This window comes from Salvelinus sp. IW2-2015, linkage group LG1 (assembly GCF_002910315.2).
Source record: "Salvelinus sp. IW2-2015 linkage group LG1, ASM291031v2, whole genome shotgun sequence".
In the NCBI taxonomy this organism is placed as follows: Eukaryota; Metazoa; Chordata; class Actinopteri; order Salmoniformes; family Salmonidae; genus Salvelinus; species Salvelinus sp. IW2-2015.
The window spans coordinates 10,666,091-10,687,925 of NC_036838.1; the positions used below are offsets into that span (position 1 = coordinate 10,666,091).

The 21,835-nt window shown below is 44.9% G+C and overlaps 1 protein-coding gene across 3 annotated transcripts; it reads right to left on the reverse strand.

The window, feature by feature from the left end:
* Positions 1-5,272: 5,272 nt before the first annotated feature.
* On the reverse strand, positions 5,273-18,801 carry LOC111961093 (acylphosphatase-2). Of its 3 annotated transcripts, none has more exons than XM_023983214.2 (4): positions 18,544-18,801; positions 17,742-17,758; positions 17,235-17,344; positions 5,273-5,737 (listed from the first exon to the last, which is right to left on the reverse strand). In XM_023983214.2, the coding sequence occupies exons 1-4, from the start codon at positions 18,674-18,676 to the stop codon at positions 5,623-5,625; spliced, it is 375 nt and encodes a 124-aa protein (XP_023838982.1). In that variant the 5' UTR covers positions 18,677-18,801; the 3' UTR covers positions 5,273-5,622. The 3 variants fall into 3 exon arrangements, with proteins under 3 accessions (XP_023838982.1, XP_023838991.1, XP_023838985.1); XM_023983223.2 differs by having other exon boundaries at positions 18,492-18,557; XM_023983217.2 differs by lacking the exon at positions 18,544-18,801 and adding an exon at positions 18,420-18,509.
* Positions 18,802-21,835: the final 3,034 nt, after the last annotated feature.

Genomic DNA, 21,835 nt, shown 5'->3' on the forward strand with positions numbered 1-21,835 from the left:
CTTAGTTTTAGAAATGTTCAGGACCAGTTTATTACTGGCCACCCATTCCAAAACAGACTTCAACTCTTTGTTAAGGGTTTCAGTGACTTCATTAGCTGTGGTTGCTGATGCATTTATGGTTGAATAATCAGCATACATGGACATGCTTTGTTTAATGCTAGTGGCAGGTCATTGGTAAAAATAGAAAAGAGTAGAGGGCCTAGAGAGCTTCCCTGCAGTACACCACACTTTACATGTTTGACATTAGAGATGCTTCCATTAAAAGAAAACCCTTTGAGTTCAATTAGATAGATAGCTCTGAATTCACGATATGGCAGAGGTTGAAAAGCCATAGCACTTAAGTTTTTTCAACAACAGGTTATGGTCAATAATATCAAAGGCTGCACTGAAATCTAACAGTACAGCTCCCACAATGTTCTTATTATCAATTTCCTTCAACCAATCGTCATTTGTGTCAGTGCAGTACATGTTGAGTACCCGTCTCTTTAAGCATGCTGAAAGTCTGCTAATTTGTTCACAGAGAAATAGCATTGTATTTGGTTAAACACATTTTTTCCCAACAGTTTGCTAAGAGCTGGCAGCAAGCTTATAGGTCTGCTGTTAGAACCAGTAAAGGTGTAATGGCTGTTGGAAGGAGAGGACCAAGGTGCAGCGTGGTAAGTATTCATAATACTTTTAATAAATACGAATACTTGAACAAAAACAACAAAGCGACAAACGAACAGTTCTGCAAGGTGCAATACACAAAACAGAAAACAACTACCCACCAAGCACAGGTGGGTATGAGGCTTCCTAAGTATGGTTGAGAACCAGAGACAACGATAGACAGCTGCCTCTGATTGAGAACCACACCAGGCCAAACACCTAGAAATACAAAACATAGAACAAAACATAAATGCCCACCCCAACTCACGACCTGACCAAACCAAAATAGAGACATAAAAAGGAACTAAAGTCAGGGCGTGACAGTACCCCCCCCCCCCCCCCCCCCCCCCCCCCAAAAGGTGCGGACTCTGGCCGCAAAACCTGAACCTATAGGGGAGGGTCTGGGTGGGCATTTCACCGCGGTGGCGGCTCTGGTGCGGGATGTAGACCCCGCTCCACCTCTGGCTTGGCCACTTAGGTGGCGCCTCTAGAGCGGGAACCCTCGCCACCGACCCCGGACCCTAGCAGCGGGCCCCAGACAGGAGGGAGACTCTGGCAGCTCCGGACAGGAGGGAACTCTGGCAGCTCCGGACAGGAGGGAGACTCTGGCAGCTCCGGACAGGAGGGAGACTCTGGCAGCTCCGGACAGGAGGGAGACTCTGGCAGCTCCGGACAGGAGGAGACTCTGGCAGCTCCGGCAGGAGGGAGACCTGGCAGCTCCGGACAGGAGGGAGACCCTGGCAGCTCCGGACAGGAGGAGACTCTGGAGCTCCGGACAGGAGGGAGACTCTGGCAGCTCCGGACAGGAGGGAGACTCTGGCAGCTCCGGACAGGAGGGAGACTCTGGCAGCTCCGGACAGGAGGGAGACTCTGGAGGCTTCGTGCCATGTCTCACCACTGGAAGCTTTTTGCCATGGATCATCACTGGAGGCTTCTTGCCATGGATCATCACTGGAGGCTTCGTGCCATGGATCATAACTGGAGGCTTCGTGCCATGGATCATCACTGGAGGCTTCGTACCTTGGATCATCACTGGAGGCTTCGTGCCATGGATCACCACTGGAGGCTTCTTGCCATGGATCATCACTGGAGGCTTCGTGCCATGGATCATCACTGGAGGCTTCGTGCCTTGGATCATCACTGGAGGCTTCTTGCCATGGATCATCACTGGAGGCTTCTTGCCATGGATCATCACTGGAGGCTTCTTGCCATGGATCATCACTGGAGGCTTCGTGCCATGGATCATCACTGGAGGCTCCTTGCCATGGATCATCACTGGAGGCTCCTTGCCATGGATCATCACTGGAGTGGAGAGACACACAGGAGGCCTGGCTCTGGGAGAAGGCACAGCACTCACCAGGCTGGGGAGACATATAGGATGGCTAAATCTCGGCGCAGGCACATGACTCACCAGGCTGGGGAGACATGCAGGAGGCCTTGTCCTTGGCACCGGATACACTGGGCCGTGGAGGCGCACTGGCGGTCTCGAGCGCAGATCTGGCCCCACCCGTTCTGGCTGGATGCCAGCTTCCACCCGGTAAATGCGGGACGCTGGCACCGAACACACCGGCCTGTGGATGCTCGGCCGAGACACAGTGCGCATCACCCCATAGCACGGGCCTGACCAATCCCATGCTCGCCACGGTAAGCACGGGGAGTGGGCTCAGGTCTCCAAACTGCCCCCAAAAATCTTTGGGGGGGGCTGCATCTCGGGCTTCCTTGCCAGCCGTGTTCCCTTATACCGCTGCTTTTCAGCTCTCGCCGCCTCCAGTTCTGATTTCGGGCGGCGATACTCCCCCGTTTTTGCCCAGGGTCCCTTGCCGTTCAAGATTTCCTCCCATGTCCAGGAGTCCATTCTTCCACGCTGCTTGGTCCTTTGGTGGTGGGTAGTTCTGTAACGGCTGTTGGAAGGAGAGGACCAAGGTGCAGCGTGGTAAGTATTCATAATACTTTTAATAAATACGAACACTTGAACAAAAACAACAAAGCGACAAATGAACAGTTCTGCAAGGTGCAATACACAAAACAGAAAACAACTACCCACCAAGCACAGGTGGGAATGAGGCTACCTAAGTATGGTTCTCAATCAGGGACAACGATAGACAGCTGCCTCTGATTGAGAACCACACCAGGCCAAACACCTAGAAATACAAAACATAGAACAAAACATAGAATACCCACCCCAACTCACGCCCTGACCAAACCAAAATAGAAACATAAAAAAGGAACTAAGGTCAGGGTGTGACAAAAGGCCGCTTTACCACTCTTTGGTAGCGGAATTACTTTGGCTTCCCTCCAGGCCTGAGGACAAAGACTTTCCTCTATGCTCAGATTAAAAATGACAGATAGGAGTGGCTATAGAGTCAGCCACCATCCTCAGTAGCTTTCCATCTAAGTTGTCAATGCCAGGAGGTTTGTCATTATTGATCGTTAACAATAATTTCCCCACCTCTCCCACACTAACTTTACAAAATTCAAACTTGCACTGCTTTTCTTTCAGTATTTGTTTTTTTATACATACATATAATTGCTCACTTTTTGTTGTGGGCATTTCCTGCCTAAGTTTGCCCACTTTGCAAATGAAATAATCATTAAAATATTTGGCAACATCAAATGGTTTTGTGATGAATAAGCCATCTGATTCGATGAAAGATGGAGTTGAATTTGTCTTTCTGCCCATAATTTCATTTAAAGTACTCAAGTTTTTTTCCATCATTCTTTATATCATTGATCTTGGCTTCATAATAAAGTTTCTTCTTCTTTTTGTTGAATTTAGTCACAAAATGTCTCAATTTGCAGTAAGTAAGCCAGTCAGATGTACAGCCAGACTTATTAGCCACTCCTTTTGCCCCATCTCTTTCAACCATACAGTTTTTTAATTCCTCATCAATCCATGGAGCCTTAACTGTCAGTTTCTGAACAGGTGCATGTTTATCAATAATTGGAAGAAGCAATTTCATAAATTCATCAAGTGCAGCGTCTGGATGCTCCTCAATCACATCAGACCAACAAATCTTTTTAACATCACCCACATAAGAGTCACAGCAAAATCTTTTGTATGATCTCTTATACATTATTTTAGGCCCAGCTGTTGGAAATGTGGCTTTCCTGGATATAGCCACTATATTGTTATCACTGCATCCAATGGGTACGGATATAGCTTTAGAACGAAGTTCTACAGCATTAGTAAAAATGTGATCGATACATGTGGATGATCTTGTTCGTGTAGTGTTTGTAAACACCCTGGTAGGTTGATTAATAACCTGAACCAGATTACAGGCACTGGCTACAGTAAGAAGCTTCCTCTTGAGCGGACAGCTTGATGAAAACCAGTTAATATTCAGGTCCCCAAGAAAGTAGACTTCTGTTTACATCACATACACTATCAAGCATTTCACACATGTTATTTAGATACATCCTGCTAGCACTTGGTGGCCTATAGCAACACCCCAAAAGAAAAGGCTTTAGATGTGGCAAAGGGGACCTGCAACCACAACACTTCAATAACACTTGACATAAGATCTTCTCTAAGCATTACAGGGATATGGCTCTGAATATATACAGCAACTCCTCCCCCATAAGCATTTCTGTCTCTTCTATAAATGTTATATCCTTGTATTGCTACTGATGTATCATCAGTAGCAATTGTGTGTAGGCCAGTGACCAAAAAAATCTCAATTTAATAAATTTCAAATTCAGTCTGTAATACAACAACATTTGGAAAAAGTAAAGAGGTGTGAATACTTTCTGAAGGCACTGTATAAAAAGCAGGCAGACAGGCATCCAGTTACTGTTCGCTTGAACGTTAGAATGGGCAAAACGAGTGACCTAAGCGACTTTGAGTGTGGTATAATCATCAGTGGCAGGTGCGCCGGATCCAGTATCTCAAACGGTCGTGCTCCTGGGTATTTCACGCACGACAGCGTTGAGGGTTTACGGTGAATGGTGCAACAAACATCCAGTCAGCGGCAGTCCTGTGGGAAAAAACTGCTCATTGATGAGAGGTCAAAATGATAATGGTAAGAATCGTGCAAGCTAACAGGCGGGCCACAAACAGACATAACGGTGCAGTACAACAGTGGTGTGCAGAACGGCATCTCGGAACGCAGAACTCGTCGATCCTTGTCACGGATGGGCTATTGCATCTGATGACCACACTGGGTTCCACTCCTATCAGCTAAAAACAAGAAGCGGCTCCAATGGGCATGCGATGACCTCCACTGGAAAATTGAGGAGTGGAAAAACATTGGCTGGAACATGACAGCAAGTTCAGTTTACTCGAGTGGCCTGTGCAGACCCCAAACCTCAACCCAATGGAGCATATTTGGGATGAGATGGAACGGGCTGTTCACAGCATGAATGTACTGCTGTCCAATCTGCAGCAACTGCGTAATGCCGTCGCGTCAGCTTGGACCAACATCCATGTGGAACGTTTCTGACACCTTGTAGAATGCCCTGAAGAATTCAGACTGTTAAAGAGGCAAAGGGGGGTCCGACCTGGTACTAGATGCGTGTACCTAATAAATTGTCCGGTGAGTGTATGTTACATCCATGTTGAGAAAAACAACTCTGCAGATCCTCAAAATATTTTTAATATTTAAAACTAATGAAAATGTTCACACAGTGGTTTCACTAAATTATTTTATTTCTGTCTTTGATGGGATGAACTCAACATTGTAAAGGTTGACTATTATTGACATATATGGTGGCATTTAAGTGCAATTTAAAAGTTGCATTTAGCAAACTAATCATGTCAAACTTCTGTTGTGGGTTACATGATAACAGAGCATTCACATTACTTTTCTTCAAACAATAAATAAATGGCATAACAGGCTTCAGAATGACATTTAAAACTGTGAAGATATGAATATTACAGGTCAAATCAAGCACCTTAGAAGTTGAGAAGCTACTAATTCCTTTGGGGCAGGCCTCAGGGTGGATACTTGCTGCTGCGGTGCTTATTCGCTGCTCTGGCAGTCAGTAGCGAGTGCCAAAGCCATGGATTTCCAGTTTGGGGATGTCCCTCTCGTTAGAGAACTCGGCGTGGTCAATGCGTGAGCTGGGACTCCCCACCTTACTCAGCCACACCTTCCTACGGAAAGAGAGAGAAAAGGCCCACAATTCCGAGTCAAAACAACACCTAACAAACTGTCACTGGTATTCAAAACAAGTTCTATAAAAGACACGTAAAATGATTTTCAATTTTCAGGCAATAATCTCTTCTGATAATATAGTACGTAGTTCAGGTGTTTTGATTAGGCTTTTGGGACTACTCCATTGATTCCATTGTACTGGACTAAACAAAATAAAGGGCAGACAATGTATTAAACAATCTATTTGAACCAGGTCTGGTGTCAATGCATTGACAGACATAACAATAAATATTGCCAACTATAGCCAAGATTTGGCTGTAATAGGCCATATGTTTTGAGTCCCCAGCATAACGCAAACACAATGGGATGAATTCATGTTCGTGATAATCATCTCATGGGTGCAAGCGATGAGCTAACACCAGAGGACCTATGTTCCCTTTCCTCGCAGTCTGTACGCTAAATCCCTCATGCTGTATTCTAGTGAATCAAGAGGTCACTAAATGCATTATGGTCCTCTGAGGGCCCATCACTCCATTCTGATTGGATAAGTGCGAGCAGCAAGGCACACCGGTTGGCAGTCGGATGCTTTTTTCAAGGTGGGTCTGTGTTGAGACTGCCGGGAAACATCTTGCGTTAGAGGCTAGGATGGAGGAAATTGACGAACAACAAAAGAGAGATGTATGTATCGTTGCCATGGAAGAGATGTCTCATTCTCTCTTACAAGGGTGCATTGATATTCCCCTACTATTTTGCCTTTCAATGAAATACAAGTAATTCTATTGGTGGTTCCCTAGGCTACGCATTATCAAGTTGAGCACAGAGAGTGTCTGAGCTTTGGGAATACAGGATTTTAAAAAAGCCTAGAAAATACAGACTACCCAGTAATAAAAAAAATGCTGTCTAGTTAACTCTGACAATGTTATACCTCAGTGCTGTCAAATATGTTGATTATTGTGCATTGTCCCTGACAAAAACGATATAAATAACTAAAATGTTATCAATACTGACATTGTAAATATAGGATACACACCATGGTGTATAAAAGAGAAAAAACACTGAAAATTACAAATCTACTAAATAAAAAAATAAACGCAACATGTAAAGTGCTGGTCCCATGTTTCATGAGCTGAACTGAAAGGTCCCAGAAATGTTGCATACGCACAAAAAGCTTATTTCTCTCAAATTCTGTGCACAAGTTTGTTAGTGAGCATTTCTACCTGACAGGTGTGGCATATCAAGAAGAAGGCAGTCTGAAGGCAAGACGAGAAGGCAGTCTGGCCTAATACTGTAAATGTCCTGGGGACTTTAAGTAGCAACCACCTAGCAGACTGGGTATGGTAACTGCTGGTGGTGAAGGAGACCAGACTACAGAGGGAGTATACCCAAAAAGGCTTTGTAGATGAACACATTGTGACGGCCCTGAATTTTTCTGAACCGTCTCAGTGCTTCTCCTTCCAATAGGGCGCTACCCCTTTAATTCCCAATTAAATAGCCAGCATCAGCTGCGCAAAGGTGGGGTTGTGATGGAGACATGAATGAGGAAGTGGTCAACCCTCAGTTCTGAAGCTTCTCTCTTCCGTTTGTTTTGTTGCATTTAAAAGTGTGCTTTTGTAGCCTAATAGCTAGTTTACCCAAGATCGGATCCACTCTTTGCATCCGTGGACTACACCTCTCCGTTGTTCTTCGTGGCCTTTCTCCGCTGGAGATCTGTTGACGGATTGGATTGTCTGACTGATCGACTGACTAACGTAAACTCACCCCATTCCGTACAAATGTGCACAACCGCGACATTCAAACGAGGCTGCAAAGAAAACTAAGGGGACTGTAGCGACTGTGTTGACTTCAAAATCTGGGGTATGAACTACGTTTCTATTCAAGCGTTGATCGACATGGCAATGGCTCTATAGTATTGGAGAATAGTTGAAAAAAACGGACCCTTCGTTACATCGTGACGTGTCATGCCGTAACGTACAGCACGCATAATGCTACTATTTCTGTCTTACAATCTCTCTCCACCAGGTGTAGCACTTCTCTCATCGTTTAAAAACAAGAAATGGACAGTGACGGGGGTAAGGGGGGATACCGAGTCATATTTTGCATCGTCACTGCAAACGATCACGACTCTCAAAAAAACTGTTTACTTCTGAAAATCACTTTAGCACCGTCCTAAAAACCCGATTCAAATTCGACACAAACCTTCAAATAGGTATGTCATCACACATTATATAAACTCTTTATAGTGTTTTACTTACATTTTAGAGGCGATAAGGTGATAAGTTGGACAGATCGAGTGAAAAAAAGCAATTTTCCCACACAACATCTCTCCTTCTCACTATCACGCATTAGTTTCGCTTCCCCACGCGCCATTTTTAAAAAGACCCGACGGGGCTCATTGCCTTCTTGAATCATGCAGAAACGGGCAGCGTTTAGGTCATGTAATTTATTTTGTTGGAAAGGGGAGAAAGTGTGCTTTACAATGGTATTGACATTACAGTTGATCTGGAAGTATTACGTTTTTGGGGCGCTAAAATAAGGTCAATTGTACGGACCAGGGCGATGTACAAAAGTGAGTGAGTTTACGTTACAACCTTTTTGTATACGGTATTTCATTTGTTTTGGGGTAATGTATACCGTGATGATTTGTAGTTAGTTGAAAGTGAGAACGTATTAGTATTTGATACGCTTTATAGTTGTGTGGTAAAATAATTGTTATTTTGATTGTATGATTAATACTGGGTTTACGCTACACTTGAATGAAAGGACAAACATTGGGTGACAAAGGTCACTTGAGTTCCCTGAACTTCTTTACCGGGCTGGATTCTTTTTAGGCCCGAGGTACAGGACATTTCTGGAGGAAGCAGAGCTCATTATTTGTTATATTGTTATGTGTGTGATCATTTATGTTGGCAATACAACCCGTGCAAAATACAGTTTTTGAAGTTCTTTCCAATGTTTTAAGGGTTTATGAAAAGTGTATTTCCATCCTGACTTTTACATGAGTCCTTTGTATTGGTGTAGACTTGACGGACCAGATGGGACTCATTCCCTCCCAAACCAAAAGGAGAAACCAATATTTTCTCTAGTAGGCACAACCTACCTGGCACCCCTATAAACAATAACCTCAAGTTAAAACCGTTACAACATACAAATGTAGATTTCTGCGCATATGTCTCGACTTGAGGGAACTTTCTGACGCAGATGTCTCAAATTTGGCATGCTGACTGCATAAATATCCACTAGAGTGGTTGCCAGAGATTACCTTAAACCACCTCCAAAGTTGTTTTAGAGATGTTGACAGTACGTCCAACCGGCCTTAATCAAATCAAATTTGATTTGTCACATACACATGGTTAAGATGTTATTGCGAGTGTAGCAAAATGCTTGTGCTTCTAGTTCCGACAACTTGTTAGATATTACTGCACTATCTAACAATTCCCCAACAACTACCTAATACACACACATCTAAAAAGGGGTGAATGAGAATATGTACATACAAATATATGGATGAGCGATGGCCGAGCGGCATAGGCAAGGTGCAATAGATGGTATAAAATACAGTATATACATATGATGAATGTAAGATATGTAAACATTATTAAAGTTGCATTGTTTAAAGTGACTAGTGATCCATTTATTAAAGTGGCCAGTGATTGGGTCTCAATGTAGGCAGCAGGCTCTCTGAGTTAGTGATTACTGTTTAGCAGTCTGATGGCATTGAGAGAAGCTATTTTTCAGTCTCTCGGTTCCAGCTTTGAGGCACCTGTACTGACCTCACCTTCTGGATGGTAGCAGTGTGAACAGGCAGCGGCTCGGCTGGTTGTTGTCCTTGATGATCCTTTTGGCCTTCCTGTGACATTGGGTGATGTAGGTGTCATGGAGGGGCAGGTAGTTTGCCCCCAGTGATGCGTTGTGTAGACCGTGTGCAGACCGTACCACCCTCGGTTTAGGGTGGTGCAGTTGCCGTACCAGGCTGTGATATAGCCCAACAGGATGCTCTCGATTGTGCATCTGTAAAGGTTTGTCAGGGTTTTGGGTGACAAGCCAAATTTCTTCAGCCTCCTGAGGCTGTTGCGCCTTCTTCACCACAATGTCTGTGTGGGTGGACCATTTCAGTTTGTCTGTGATGTGTACGCCGAGGAACTTAGAACTTTCCACCTGTCCCTTCGATGTGGATAGGGGGGGTTGCTCCCTCTGCTGTTTCCTGAAATCCACAACCATCTCCTTCGTTTTGTTGACGTTGAGTGAAAGGTTGTTTTCCTGACACCAAACTACGAGTGCCCTCACCTCCTCCATGTAGGCTGTCTCGTTGTTGTTGGTAATCAAGCCCACTACTGTTGTGTCGTCTGCAAACTTGTGATTGAGTTGGAAAGTTCAGGACCCAATTGCACAGGGCGGGGTTGAGACCCAGGGCCTCCAGCTTGATGATGAGCTTGGAGGGTACTATGGTGTTGAATGCTGAGCTGTAGTCAATGAACAGCATTCTTACATAGGTATTCCTCTTGTCCAGATGGGATAGTGTGATGGTGATTGCATCGTCTGTGGACCTGTTGGGGCGGTATGCAAACTGAAGTGGGTCTAGGGTAGCCGGTAAGGTGGAGGTGATATAATCCTTGACTAGTCTCTCAAAGTTACTACATGATGACAGAAGTGAGTGCTACGGGGCGGTAGTCATTTAGTTCAGTTATCTTTGCCTTCTTGGGTACAGGAACAATGGTGGGCATCTTAAAGCATGTGGGGACAGCAGCCTGGGATAGGGAGTGATTGAATATGTCCGTAAACACATCAGCCAGCTGGTCTGCGAATGCTCTGAGGATGCGGCTAGGGATGCCTTCTGGGCCAGCAGCCTTGCGAGGGTTAACCGATTTAAATGTTCTACTCACGTTGGCCACGGAGAAGGGGGAGCATAGTCCTTATTAACTGGCCGCAACGGTGGCACTGTATTAACCTCAAAGCGGACAAAGGTGTTTAGTTTGTCTGGAAGCGTGACGTCGGTGTCTGTGACGTGGCTGTTTTTTTGTTGTTGTAGTCTTCGACTTCCTGTAGACCCTGCCACATACGTCTCATGTCTGAGCCATTGAATTGCGACTCCACCGTGTCCCTGTACCGGCATTTTGCTTGTTTGATTGCCTTGCAGAGGGAATAACTACACTGTTAATATTCAGCCATATTCCCAGACCTCTTTCCATTGTTAAATGCGGTGATTCGCGCTTTCAGTTTTGCGCGAATCCCGCCATCAATCCATGGTTTCTGGTTAGGGTAGGTTTTGATTGTCACAGAGGGTACCTTATCTCCAATGCACTTCCTTATAAACTCACTCACTGAGTCAGCGTATAGATCGATGTTGTTCTCTGAGGCTGACCGGAACATATCCCAGTCCGCGTGATCAAAACAATCTTGAAGCCTGGATTCCGATTGGTCAGACCAGCGTTGAATGGTTCTAGTCACTGGTACATCCGGTTTGAGTTTCTGCCTATAAGATGGTAGGAGCAAGATGGTCTACTGGTCGGATTTGCCAGCCCAGGACCTCTACATATGGCTTCTTCACCTGCGGGATCATCTGAGACCAGCCACCTGATGAAATTGAGGATTATTTATGTCTGTAATAAAGCCCTTTTTTGGGAGATTTTATTTTTTGCCAGCCCACCCATGGCTGCGCCCCTGCCCAGTCATGTGAAATCCATAGATTAGGGCCTAATCAATATAGTTAAATTGACTGATTTTTGTCACGTTCGTTTGTAGAAACGGACCATGGCGCAGCGGATGTTGAGTTCCACATAATTTAATGAATAAAGTGAAACTTAGAAAAGACAAAAACAAACAATAAACTAACAACGAACCGTGACTACAGAGATGCTACGTGCACTAACTCAAAACACAAAATTCAATATCCCACAAACACAGGTGGGAACAAACACTACTTAAATATGATCCCCAATTAGAGACAACGATTACCAGCTGCCTCTAACTTCCAACCATAGAAAATAAGGACTCTCTATGGTCAGGACGTGACAGTACCCCCCCAAAGGTGCGGACTCCGGCCGCAAAACCTGAAACAAAAAGGGAGGGTTAGGGGGGGTGTCTAGTGTCGGCTCTGGTGCAGGACGAAGAACCCTCTCATCCCGCGGATCCTCCAGCATCGGGGGAGGCTCCGGTGCGGGACAAAGAACCCGCTCAGCTCGCGGCTCTGGTGCGGGCCGAAGAACCCGCTCATCCTGCGGATCCAGCCATGGACCCAGGCTGAACACTTTGCCCGGACCGGAACAAGATGCCGAGGAAGGCTCCTGCCCTGGAGTGGGACTGGACGCCGTGTTCGGACTGGGCATCGGCGCAGAGGAGAGCTCCTGCCATGGAGCTGGACTGGACGCCGTGTTTGGAAACTCCGGGCCGTGGACCGTCGCCTGGAGGTTCCGGCGTGGACGTCGCCTGGAGGTTCCGGGCCGTGCACCGTCGCCTGGAGGTTCCGGGCCGTGGACCGTCGCCTGGAGGTTCCGGGCCGTGGACCGTCGCCTGGAGGTCCGGGCCGTGGACCGTCGCCGTGGAGATCCGGGCCGTGGACGTCGCCTGGAGGTTCCGGGCCGTGGACCGTCACCGGAAGCTCTGGACTGGGAACCGTCGCCGGAAGCTCTAGACTGGGGATGGTCGCAGGAAGCTTGGTGCGTGGGGCCGGCACTGGTGTACCGGACTGGTGACACGCACCTCAGGGCGAGCGCGAGGAGCAGGCACAGGACGTACCGGACTGGGGTGGCGCACTGGAGGTCTGATGCGTGGGGCGTACAGTTGGCACCGGACTGGTGACATGCACTTCAGGGCGAGAGCGGGGAAAAGGAACAGGACGTACTGGGCTGTGAAGGCGCACCGGAGACCTGGTGCGTATAGCCTGCATCAATGGTACCGGTTCAATGACACACCTCGCACGGCAAGTGCGAGGAGCTAGCACAGGACGCACTGGGCTGTGGAGGCGCACTGGAGACCTGGCGCAAATTGTATCGGAACGATGACACACTTCGCATGGCGAGTGCGAGGAGCTAGCACAGGACGTACTGGGCTGTGGAGGTGTACATCTGGCGAGTGCGAGGACCAGGCACAGGACGTACTGACTGGGGAGGCGCACTGGAGGCCTGATGCGTGGGACCGGCACAGATTGCACCGGACTGTTAACATGCTCCTCCAAACGCCTGCGTTGCCGCATACTCCTCGCCAACTCCATTCTCCGGTATCCCTCCTCGCACTGTTCATTGACTCCCAGGCGGTTCTGGCACTCTCCCTTGGTCGACCGACACCTCTCTACCTCCTCCCATGTTGTCACTGTTCACACCTCGGCTCCGCCGACCACCCCGTGTGCCCTCCCCCAAAGAAATTGGGCTGTCCTTGTGGCCGCGAACCCCGGCGTCGTCGCTGTTCTCCCTTCTCTCCTTGCGTCTCCCGCCAAGGAAGGCGATCCTGTCCTGACAGGATTTCTTCCCAAGTGCAGGATACACTCTCCTCCTGGGCACTCTGCTTGGTCCTGTTGTGGTGGGGTATTCTGTCACGTTCGTTTGTAGAAATGGACCAAGGCGCAGCGGATGTTGAGTTCCACATTATCATAAAATTAAGTGAAACTTAGAAAAGACAAAACAAATAAACAATAAACTAACAACGAACCGTGACTACAGAGATGCTACGTGCACTACGTCAAAACACAAAATTCAATATCCCACAAACACAGGTGGGAACAAACACTACTTAAATATTGACCCCAATTAGAGACAATGATTACAGCTGCCTCTAATTGGGAATCATACAAATCACCAACATAGAAACATGAAAACTAGAACACCCACAAAGAAATAATAAACTAGACTAACCCCCCAGTCACGCCCTGACCTACTCCACCATAGAAAATAAGGACTCTCTATGGTCAGGACGTGACAGATTTCCTTATATGAACTGTGTAACTCAGTAAAATCTTTGAAATTGTTGCATGTTGCGTTTATATTTTTTGTTCAATATACATTGACAAACTACTATAGCACATTTCTGAATCACAGACCACACACATACAAACAGAGCATTTTAAATAGGTACTACATTCGGACATAGGCTATTACAGTATTAAGTGCATAGATCTGCCCAGTTTTTCAGGAAACTAAACCCTAACAAAAGAAAACAGGGAAATTGGAAAATAATTGCACTTGCTAGCTGCCAAGGGAGGGAGGTATTTAGCCAAATGAATCCTTTAAGAACACCCACCCTTGCTTGTTTACATTTCCCTATCTCACATCTCTGAGTAGTTGGCAGAGGAAGACCTTTATTGGATGTCTATAACCTTTCTTACCCCTTTGCGTTTTCTATAGAGGTGTGAGTAACGCTTGAAAACATCTCCTTCTCTCTCACTCGTTACCACATCGCCGGTCATCACCCACCCCCCCCCCCCCCCCCCCCACCCAATGTACACAGTGGAGCCCATCTGTGTTCTCAAGCGCAGGCTGCCTGCTCATTGTTTCAAGGAAGAACTGGGAGCTCCAACCCTCCCACTGGTTTGGGAAGCTAGATAGCATGAAAATTGCTACACATTGTGTGATGAGTCATAAAGTGCACCTTCATCGTAAATGTCTGGTACCATTACTTGTGTAGTTGTGTGACAGCGCCCTTTGAGACATAGCTAAGACTAACATCTCCAACAAACATTTGGATTAGTTCAAATTAAGCAGCCTTATCCCACACTACTGAAAAGCAGATAATTCAGATAACAGCCCAAAAAAATACAGATGAAGTGCGTGGAATACCGAGGACTAAGAACATGGAACGAAAAGGAAGTAAATCAGCAGCACTAGCAATTCCAACCTCCAGAACAGAGAGGGTGGAAAAGTAGGACAGGCTGAAAATATTTATTGTTCATGAGGAGAAAAAATGAGGGCAGGGAAATGGCAGGCAGACTCCAGCAGATTCCAACCCCGCCTCTCTGTTCGTTTCAATATTAATATGACCAAAACTTTTTTCTCACATCTCGTGTTCGCAGGCCGGAATGAAAAGAACACTTTTTTTGTGCCGCAAAAAGCCTCAACCTCAAAAGGCATGTCAGCACCAGTTGAAATGACTACAAACACTGCATGTGGTACATTAAAGAAATACACATACTCAGAGAACCCTCTCACCAAATTTCGAAGCTAGATAAATACTTCTATAGCCAATGGGTGGAGGAGCCTGCCAGAAATGAATGTTAGGTAGTTTTTATAAAATTACATTTTTCATCCACATAGCAACACATTACCATTATTAAAGTCACAATAGAAATTAGAAAACAAGCAAAGATTGACGATCCACTTGCAAAATTCAATCTCTCTCACCACCACACACACACACACACACACACACACACACACACACACACACACACACACACACACACACACACACACACACACACAGGTCAGGCTTTGTGAAAGGAAATACTCCCCTGCTGGCCAGACCCTCCTCCAGCTCTCCAGTACATCTTGTTCCCATTTCCCAGTTCGTAGAAAACCTGGTGATGTAATCCACAGCTCGACCCAGGCTGACTTACTTTCCCATGTACCTCGGTTTTAGGAACTACAGGCTGAGACACACCCACCAAGCAGGTCAGGGAAGTAGTAAGATGAAGTTGCCCCTCAACACTGATCTGAAGTCAGTTTAGCATCCTTCAGTTTTGTGCAAGCATGGGCAAAAGGGAGTTCCCTGAGATAAACAAATGAGAAGCCGGCACACGGAATATTGCTGCTCCCCAGTGCTTTATTTCTGCACCCAAATACTAATTCCTTTTTCTCAGTAATATCCTTTAGTCCAGCATCGGTATTTGCAAGTTTAGGATGTGCATATCACCCTCCTTTTCTTCAAGAGGGAGTTTCTACCATACACCAGTCTATTCCTCTTAAATCCATGAGGGGGAGTTTGTGAGCGCACCCTTTGGGGATAGAGAATCAGACCACAGCCTGTGACTAGGCATGGGAAGCTCTATTCTAGAGTATTCCATGGGGCAGGGATCATCAACTAGATTCCGATGTGTGCCAATTCCTTCTTGAGCGTATGGTCAGGGGGCCGAACATACTAAAAAATATTTTTTTGACTGCAAATTGACCGCAAGAAGCACAAACAGATATAACATTTGACTAAAACATCATCCTTTCAAACATTGCTTACATTTGTATATGGTCACATATCTCTCTATGTCTGGGAATACTTTGGAGCAGATATAAAAAATTTAAAAATCACTTAGCGCTGATTAGCATTTTTTTTAAATATCCAACAATAAAATAAATTTAAAAAATAAACCCCCCCCCCCAAAAAAACCCACCAGTTGGGGAACCCTGGCATTTGGTAATAGTCTGGGCATATGATGACACCTACTGGCAAATTACTACTTTGCATTCTCAATATACAAAGGTATTATCTCTAGTAAAGACAGTAAGGAAGTAAAAATGTATGTCCTCTGTTAAGCTCTCACAAGTGTGATGATATTAAAGTAGCTGCATGGTGTCAGTGATACTCTTGCCTGGTTTCAACCAAAGTAACTGCTCTGAGGTATGCCTACATTTTATTACTATCTTTTGCACTGACTCTTACAAATGCTCAATGTAAACTCACTGGACTCTAACCACACTCACACATACTACACTGACACTAACACACACACACACACACACACATTGATGCCACACACACACAAAAATTCACACTCTTCACATACACTGCTGCTACTCTCTGTTTATTATCTATAGTCACTTCACCTCTACCTACATGTACATATTACCTCGACTAACCCCGTACCCTTACACATTGACTCGGTACCAGTACCCCTTTTATATAGGCTCGTAATTGTTATTTTATTGTGTTACTGTTTTTCCTTTAGTTTATTTAGCAAATGTTTCTTACATTATTAAAACTTTGCATTGTTGGCTAAGGGCTCGCAAGTAACCATTTCACAACAAGGTCTACACCTGTTGTATGCAGCGCATGTGCAAAAAACAATTTGATTTGATACATGTAGTATAGAGATCATTAAACACTTTACTTGCAAGTATGAAGTGGTATTAGTTGTTAAAAGCATGTATGAGCCTTTATGATTAGAATAAGGCGTATAATGTTATCTCTCTGTGTGGCAACCAACTCAAAAACTGTCTTTAAATGGTAATGCAAAATACAAATATTGAGTGTTGTGATGCTGAGGGCTAAATTCCATTGAACCAGCATTGCGGAATCATATAAAAATCCCAAAAAATAATAACAGGTAGACCTGCCCCTCAGGTAGCTGATTCTTTTACAGAATAAGATGTGTTCAGTAGAGGAGGCTGGTTTGACTCCGTTCCATTGATTCCTTTCCAGACATTTCAATGAGCCCCTCCTCCTATAGCTCCTCCCACCAGCCTCTTCTGGTGTGCAGTAGTTTGTAAACCAAGACATTGCTTATACATTCAAATGGAATGATTCATTGAATCGTGTCCTGTCTAATGAATTGTATTGTCTATCTCAGAGTGGACTTACATTTCATTGACCTTGTCATGGGGCCCCTGTAACTGGCCAATCACTGTTCCTTCTCTTGTGTTCTTCACCCAGCCATTAACACCCAGCTTCTTCCCCTGGTCTTCTGTGTACTGGAAAACACAGGACCAAAAGAAAGGAAGGAAAAACGGCACAGGGGGTGTAATGTTAGCGCAGTAACTGGGGTTATCTTCTTATAAAGATACCAATGTACAATGTATTTTAGAAATGGAACCAATGATTCTCTACACAGTGTAGCCCACACACACAGTGTGGGCTACATGAAAATGCTAACACGCTTCACTTTATCAATACGTATGGAACACAGAATTTAAAAAGAGGAGTACAGTTAGATGAAAAAGGGGAAAATACTAACATGTTGCAAATCAAAATGGAATGTGATAGGTTTTAAAATATATATATTTGTTCTACTTTTATTTTATATTAGTATTGTTTGTTTTTTTAAATAGTCTTTTACATGTTGAGGAAAATGTAAGTTAAGTTGCTCACCATTCTGAAGCAAACACCTGTAAGAACAAAACAAACATGAAAAGAAATAAGGGTAATTCATATCCAAATATTCCAGATTAGCTACATCTTGCTTTATTGACCTGATCCTTTCAGAGACTAGAAACTGTAGAGAATCCAAGGGGCCATACACAGTCCTCTTTGGTTCTCATTCAAACCATTGACCACAGCACAGCCAATGCGTACAACAGTCCTGACGCGTGTAATACTATTGGAAACATCAGAAATTATACTTTCATATCACCCCAAAATATTTTTTTTCAAATACAAAATATACACTTACTGTGCACCGTCTTAACACAGATTCCAATTTCCTTTACCTGAACTATGACACTTCCTGAGCTAATGGAATCTAAGGCAAAACTAAATTATAACATTGTCTCAAAGCTATTACACGTCTTCCCCTGGTCTTTTTTGTTGTTGTGTATCTTCTGTATTTGTAAAGTTATTTTGGGATGATAATTAAGTTCGCAATCAAGGATAAATTGTTTTTAATTAAGAGCATTTCATGCCTAGATCAATTCCCCTCAAACAATATTCAATGGGCTAACTTGAAGGGCTAACTTGCACCATGCCATAGGGGGAAACAATTGTATTTGAAAATATGGATAGCAGCATGCTATGTTTCGGTTGCACAGTGAAAATTGTTACCAAACTTGCCTACTCAGTGAATCTACTTCAGGCAGTGTGCATTGTGTGAGTTGACGATTTTATATACAGGCACAGGCTCACCCCTAAGGCAGACAACTGAACATGCGCAGGGTAGCCTAGTAAGCCTACCTACCCTGGACGTTCCCGAATATCTCGAAATCTACAGAGGCAAGCTTTTCACCTCCAACATCAACGTTGGTAGACATGGCAAGTAAAATAACCACTGTGGATAAAACTAAACTATATAGGCTTTTCACACTACCCATGCAATAAACCCAGGCCCTCTCCCGGCTAACAGATGTAGCTACTTTAGTTGCTTTGCTCAACGACAAGTCTGAGCTATACCCTGCTCACTGCCACCATTTTTCTTCTGCTTATGCGTCTTCTTCTAATTTAAGCAACTTTAGTGGTGAATTACTACCACCTACTGGACTAGACAGAGAAGGTCTAAAACCTGCCTAATCTCGGAAACCCTGATCTAAAATCGTGCGTAACTGCGTCAGATCCTCCATACCGTCTGTCCACGAGAGGTTAAACCCTGTGATAATATATTAGTTTTTTTGTGTTGGGGGGTTATATTTGTCCTGTTACACACAAGTGCGTAATGACAATGTATTGTTTTGCATATCCCAACTCCCCCTGAGACACCCACAATTATAAAGGACCTCTGGGGCAATTAGGGCTAAAGGCCATGCTCAAAGGTACAGCAAAATATCTATATATATTTTTTTAACTTTGTCTGCTCCGGTATTCAAACAGCAACCTTTACAGTTACTGGCTCAACACTCTAACCTCAAGGCTACCTGCCATCCCTTATTCTGATGTTTAGCTGACACTGATTTTGTGCTCAAGTACTCAAATTTTAATGTTAGCAGCAGGGGCGAAAATCTGATATCAACCTTGGAGGGGACAATTACATGACATTTTCTCAGGAGCAATTCCTGAGGGGGACACCAAAAGTAGTGCTGTAACACATAGACTATGTTGTAATATGTTAAATGTATATTGAGGGACCATAATCACTACTACTGGATAATTGTTAGGTACAGTAGTTAACTGAAGGGTTGTCCCAACTTGTTTAAATCATCTAATACATACTACTAAATATAGTTTTTAGCAGATGTTCTCTTATCAGCGCGTGTCTCCTCCCCTCTCCTTGGAACACGTCAAACACTCCTTGCTAAGGTCTTGTAGCGTCTATACATTGTAGCGGTGTCGGTGATTGATGGTTCTGTGTCATCACTGAGGTAACTTCTGGATCGATGCTGTGCCCATCTGTCCGATATGGTGGTGTCCTCGGCAACAAGGGTGACCCTGTCGTCCTGTGTGGCTGTGACACCGACTGTTCCTTCTGAGTATCTGGCTCCTGGCTCTTTCCCCTCTTTCATCCACCCCCTCCACTGGACTCAGTCTGCTCCTCCAGAAAAGAATAAGTGTATTCTGTACTCCTAACTACCCTCGGCTTAAGACCCAGAAACTACACATTAATCACAGAAGCAATACCATTGGCCCTTAACAAATCATAAAATTTCTTAAGGGCCGCCTCCGCTCCCACCCGCTCCGTCCGCTGTGCCCCCCCGGCCCCCGCGCCCCTACCTCTCCCCTGTGCCTTTCCCCCCTCCCCTCTCCATACTCGTCCCTCCTCGCCCCTACCTCGCCCTCCCCCCGCCCCTCTCTCCCCGCCCCGCCCCCACCCGCGCCCCTCACCAGTTAACAGCTTGAGAGCTGCGGCCGTACTCACACTCTCTCGCGCACTCTTCCCAAACTTATGTCCCTATTTTTCACACGCAAGCTAATCACACCGAAATGGCGAACCTCTTCATACAGTTTGCGCCACCCCCCTTTCAACACAAAGAACCACACACACCTCTCACCTGAGACCCTTCCCTCATCCCGGCTCCTCTCGCCAGCTCTCGCTCCTCCCCGCTTCAGCTCTGTCTCCGCCATGTCCATCTGTCCTCGCCCTATCCTGCTCCCTGCCTAGTCTGCTGTCTGTGTGCCATGCATCTGTTGCTGCTCTGCCTAATGACATCATTGTGAAACATTCCCATTAGCATTTCACTTCTTCTCTATGAACATTTTATCAACTGGTCTTTGAGATATTAGGCTACTAGAGTTCTTACTTTGCGTTTTGGTGTCCTGAAAAATACTCTTGATGTCCGTCTTTTTTCTGACATTTTTTTCTACCTGGCTGCGCTGGCTGGCTGGCTGACGCGTCTATGCTGCACTCACCACACCTTTACACAAACACATGCTGCAACGTTTTGGAAATTTTAACCTAGTTTGTTTCATATTGGCAGGCTTCCAACAATAGCTGAATTTGCAAAGCTAGCGAGCACCAATTCCGTTTCTGTGGTGTTGCTATAATCTTTGCTACCTGGTTAAAGGTGGAAAAAAAAAAAATTCACTAGAGCGACAATTTTGCTTTTGCAACGAGACCATTTAATATATTTAAGAACAATGGTATAAGAGAGTGTAGTTCTGTTCAGTTTGGACTTCAGTTTATCGCTAACCTTATCACGGGGACTTTGAAGCACTACAGCTGCATGCTAATCTTGGAATAAACTCACGATAGCAAATATTCCATCTTTGACGACGCCACATAAATGGAATAGGTACTAGCTAGCTTGATAGTTAATGTTGCGCTTTAGTTTGCGCGCTAGCTCTGCAAATTCAGCTAGTGTGTGAACCTGCAACATTAAAAAAATATAATACATTGCTATGGCGCGATTGACTGGATTACCTCACGTCAGTTACGTACACTGAGTGCCTTTCGGACAGTAGATACGAACCCTCTATTACCTTGCAAGCTAAAGAACTGGCAGTGGATCAATCATTGTGGGGCAAAGGCGGGGGGGTCGCAATCTTGTGAAACTTAAAAACGCGCTATTAAGTGTCTATAATCAGCACAAGTGCTTTCATTGCGTATTATTAATATTATTGAACTTACATAGTTATGTTTACAGTGATATATTGGGGGGGACAAATCATATTTTTCCCAGGATGGGGGGGTCGTGTCCCCCCCGTCCCCCCTGGGATTTCCGCCTATGGTTAGCAGTCCCCCATGGCGGAAGCACCCCAGATGCTGGTAGAAAAAGGTTGAGAAACATTGATTTAGCATACATATTGGATGGTACAAAATGATCTGCAGACGAAGTCTCAATAAAAGGATAGGAAATATTTTATTTAGATCTTCATTCTTTTTACATTAGGGTTCTGGTTGGCTCAGTTGGTAGAGCATGGCACTTGCAATACCAGGGCTGTGGGTTCAGTTCCCATGGGGGATCAGTATGAAAATGAATGCACTTACTACTATAAATTGCTCTGGATAGAGTATTTACTATAATGTTTTGAAGGTACAGTTGGTTCTATAGATCAGTGAAACAAAATCTAATTGAATGAATTTACGTTTTAATTTATAAGGT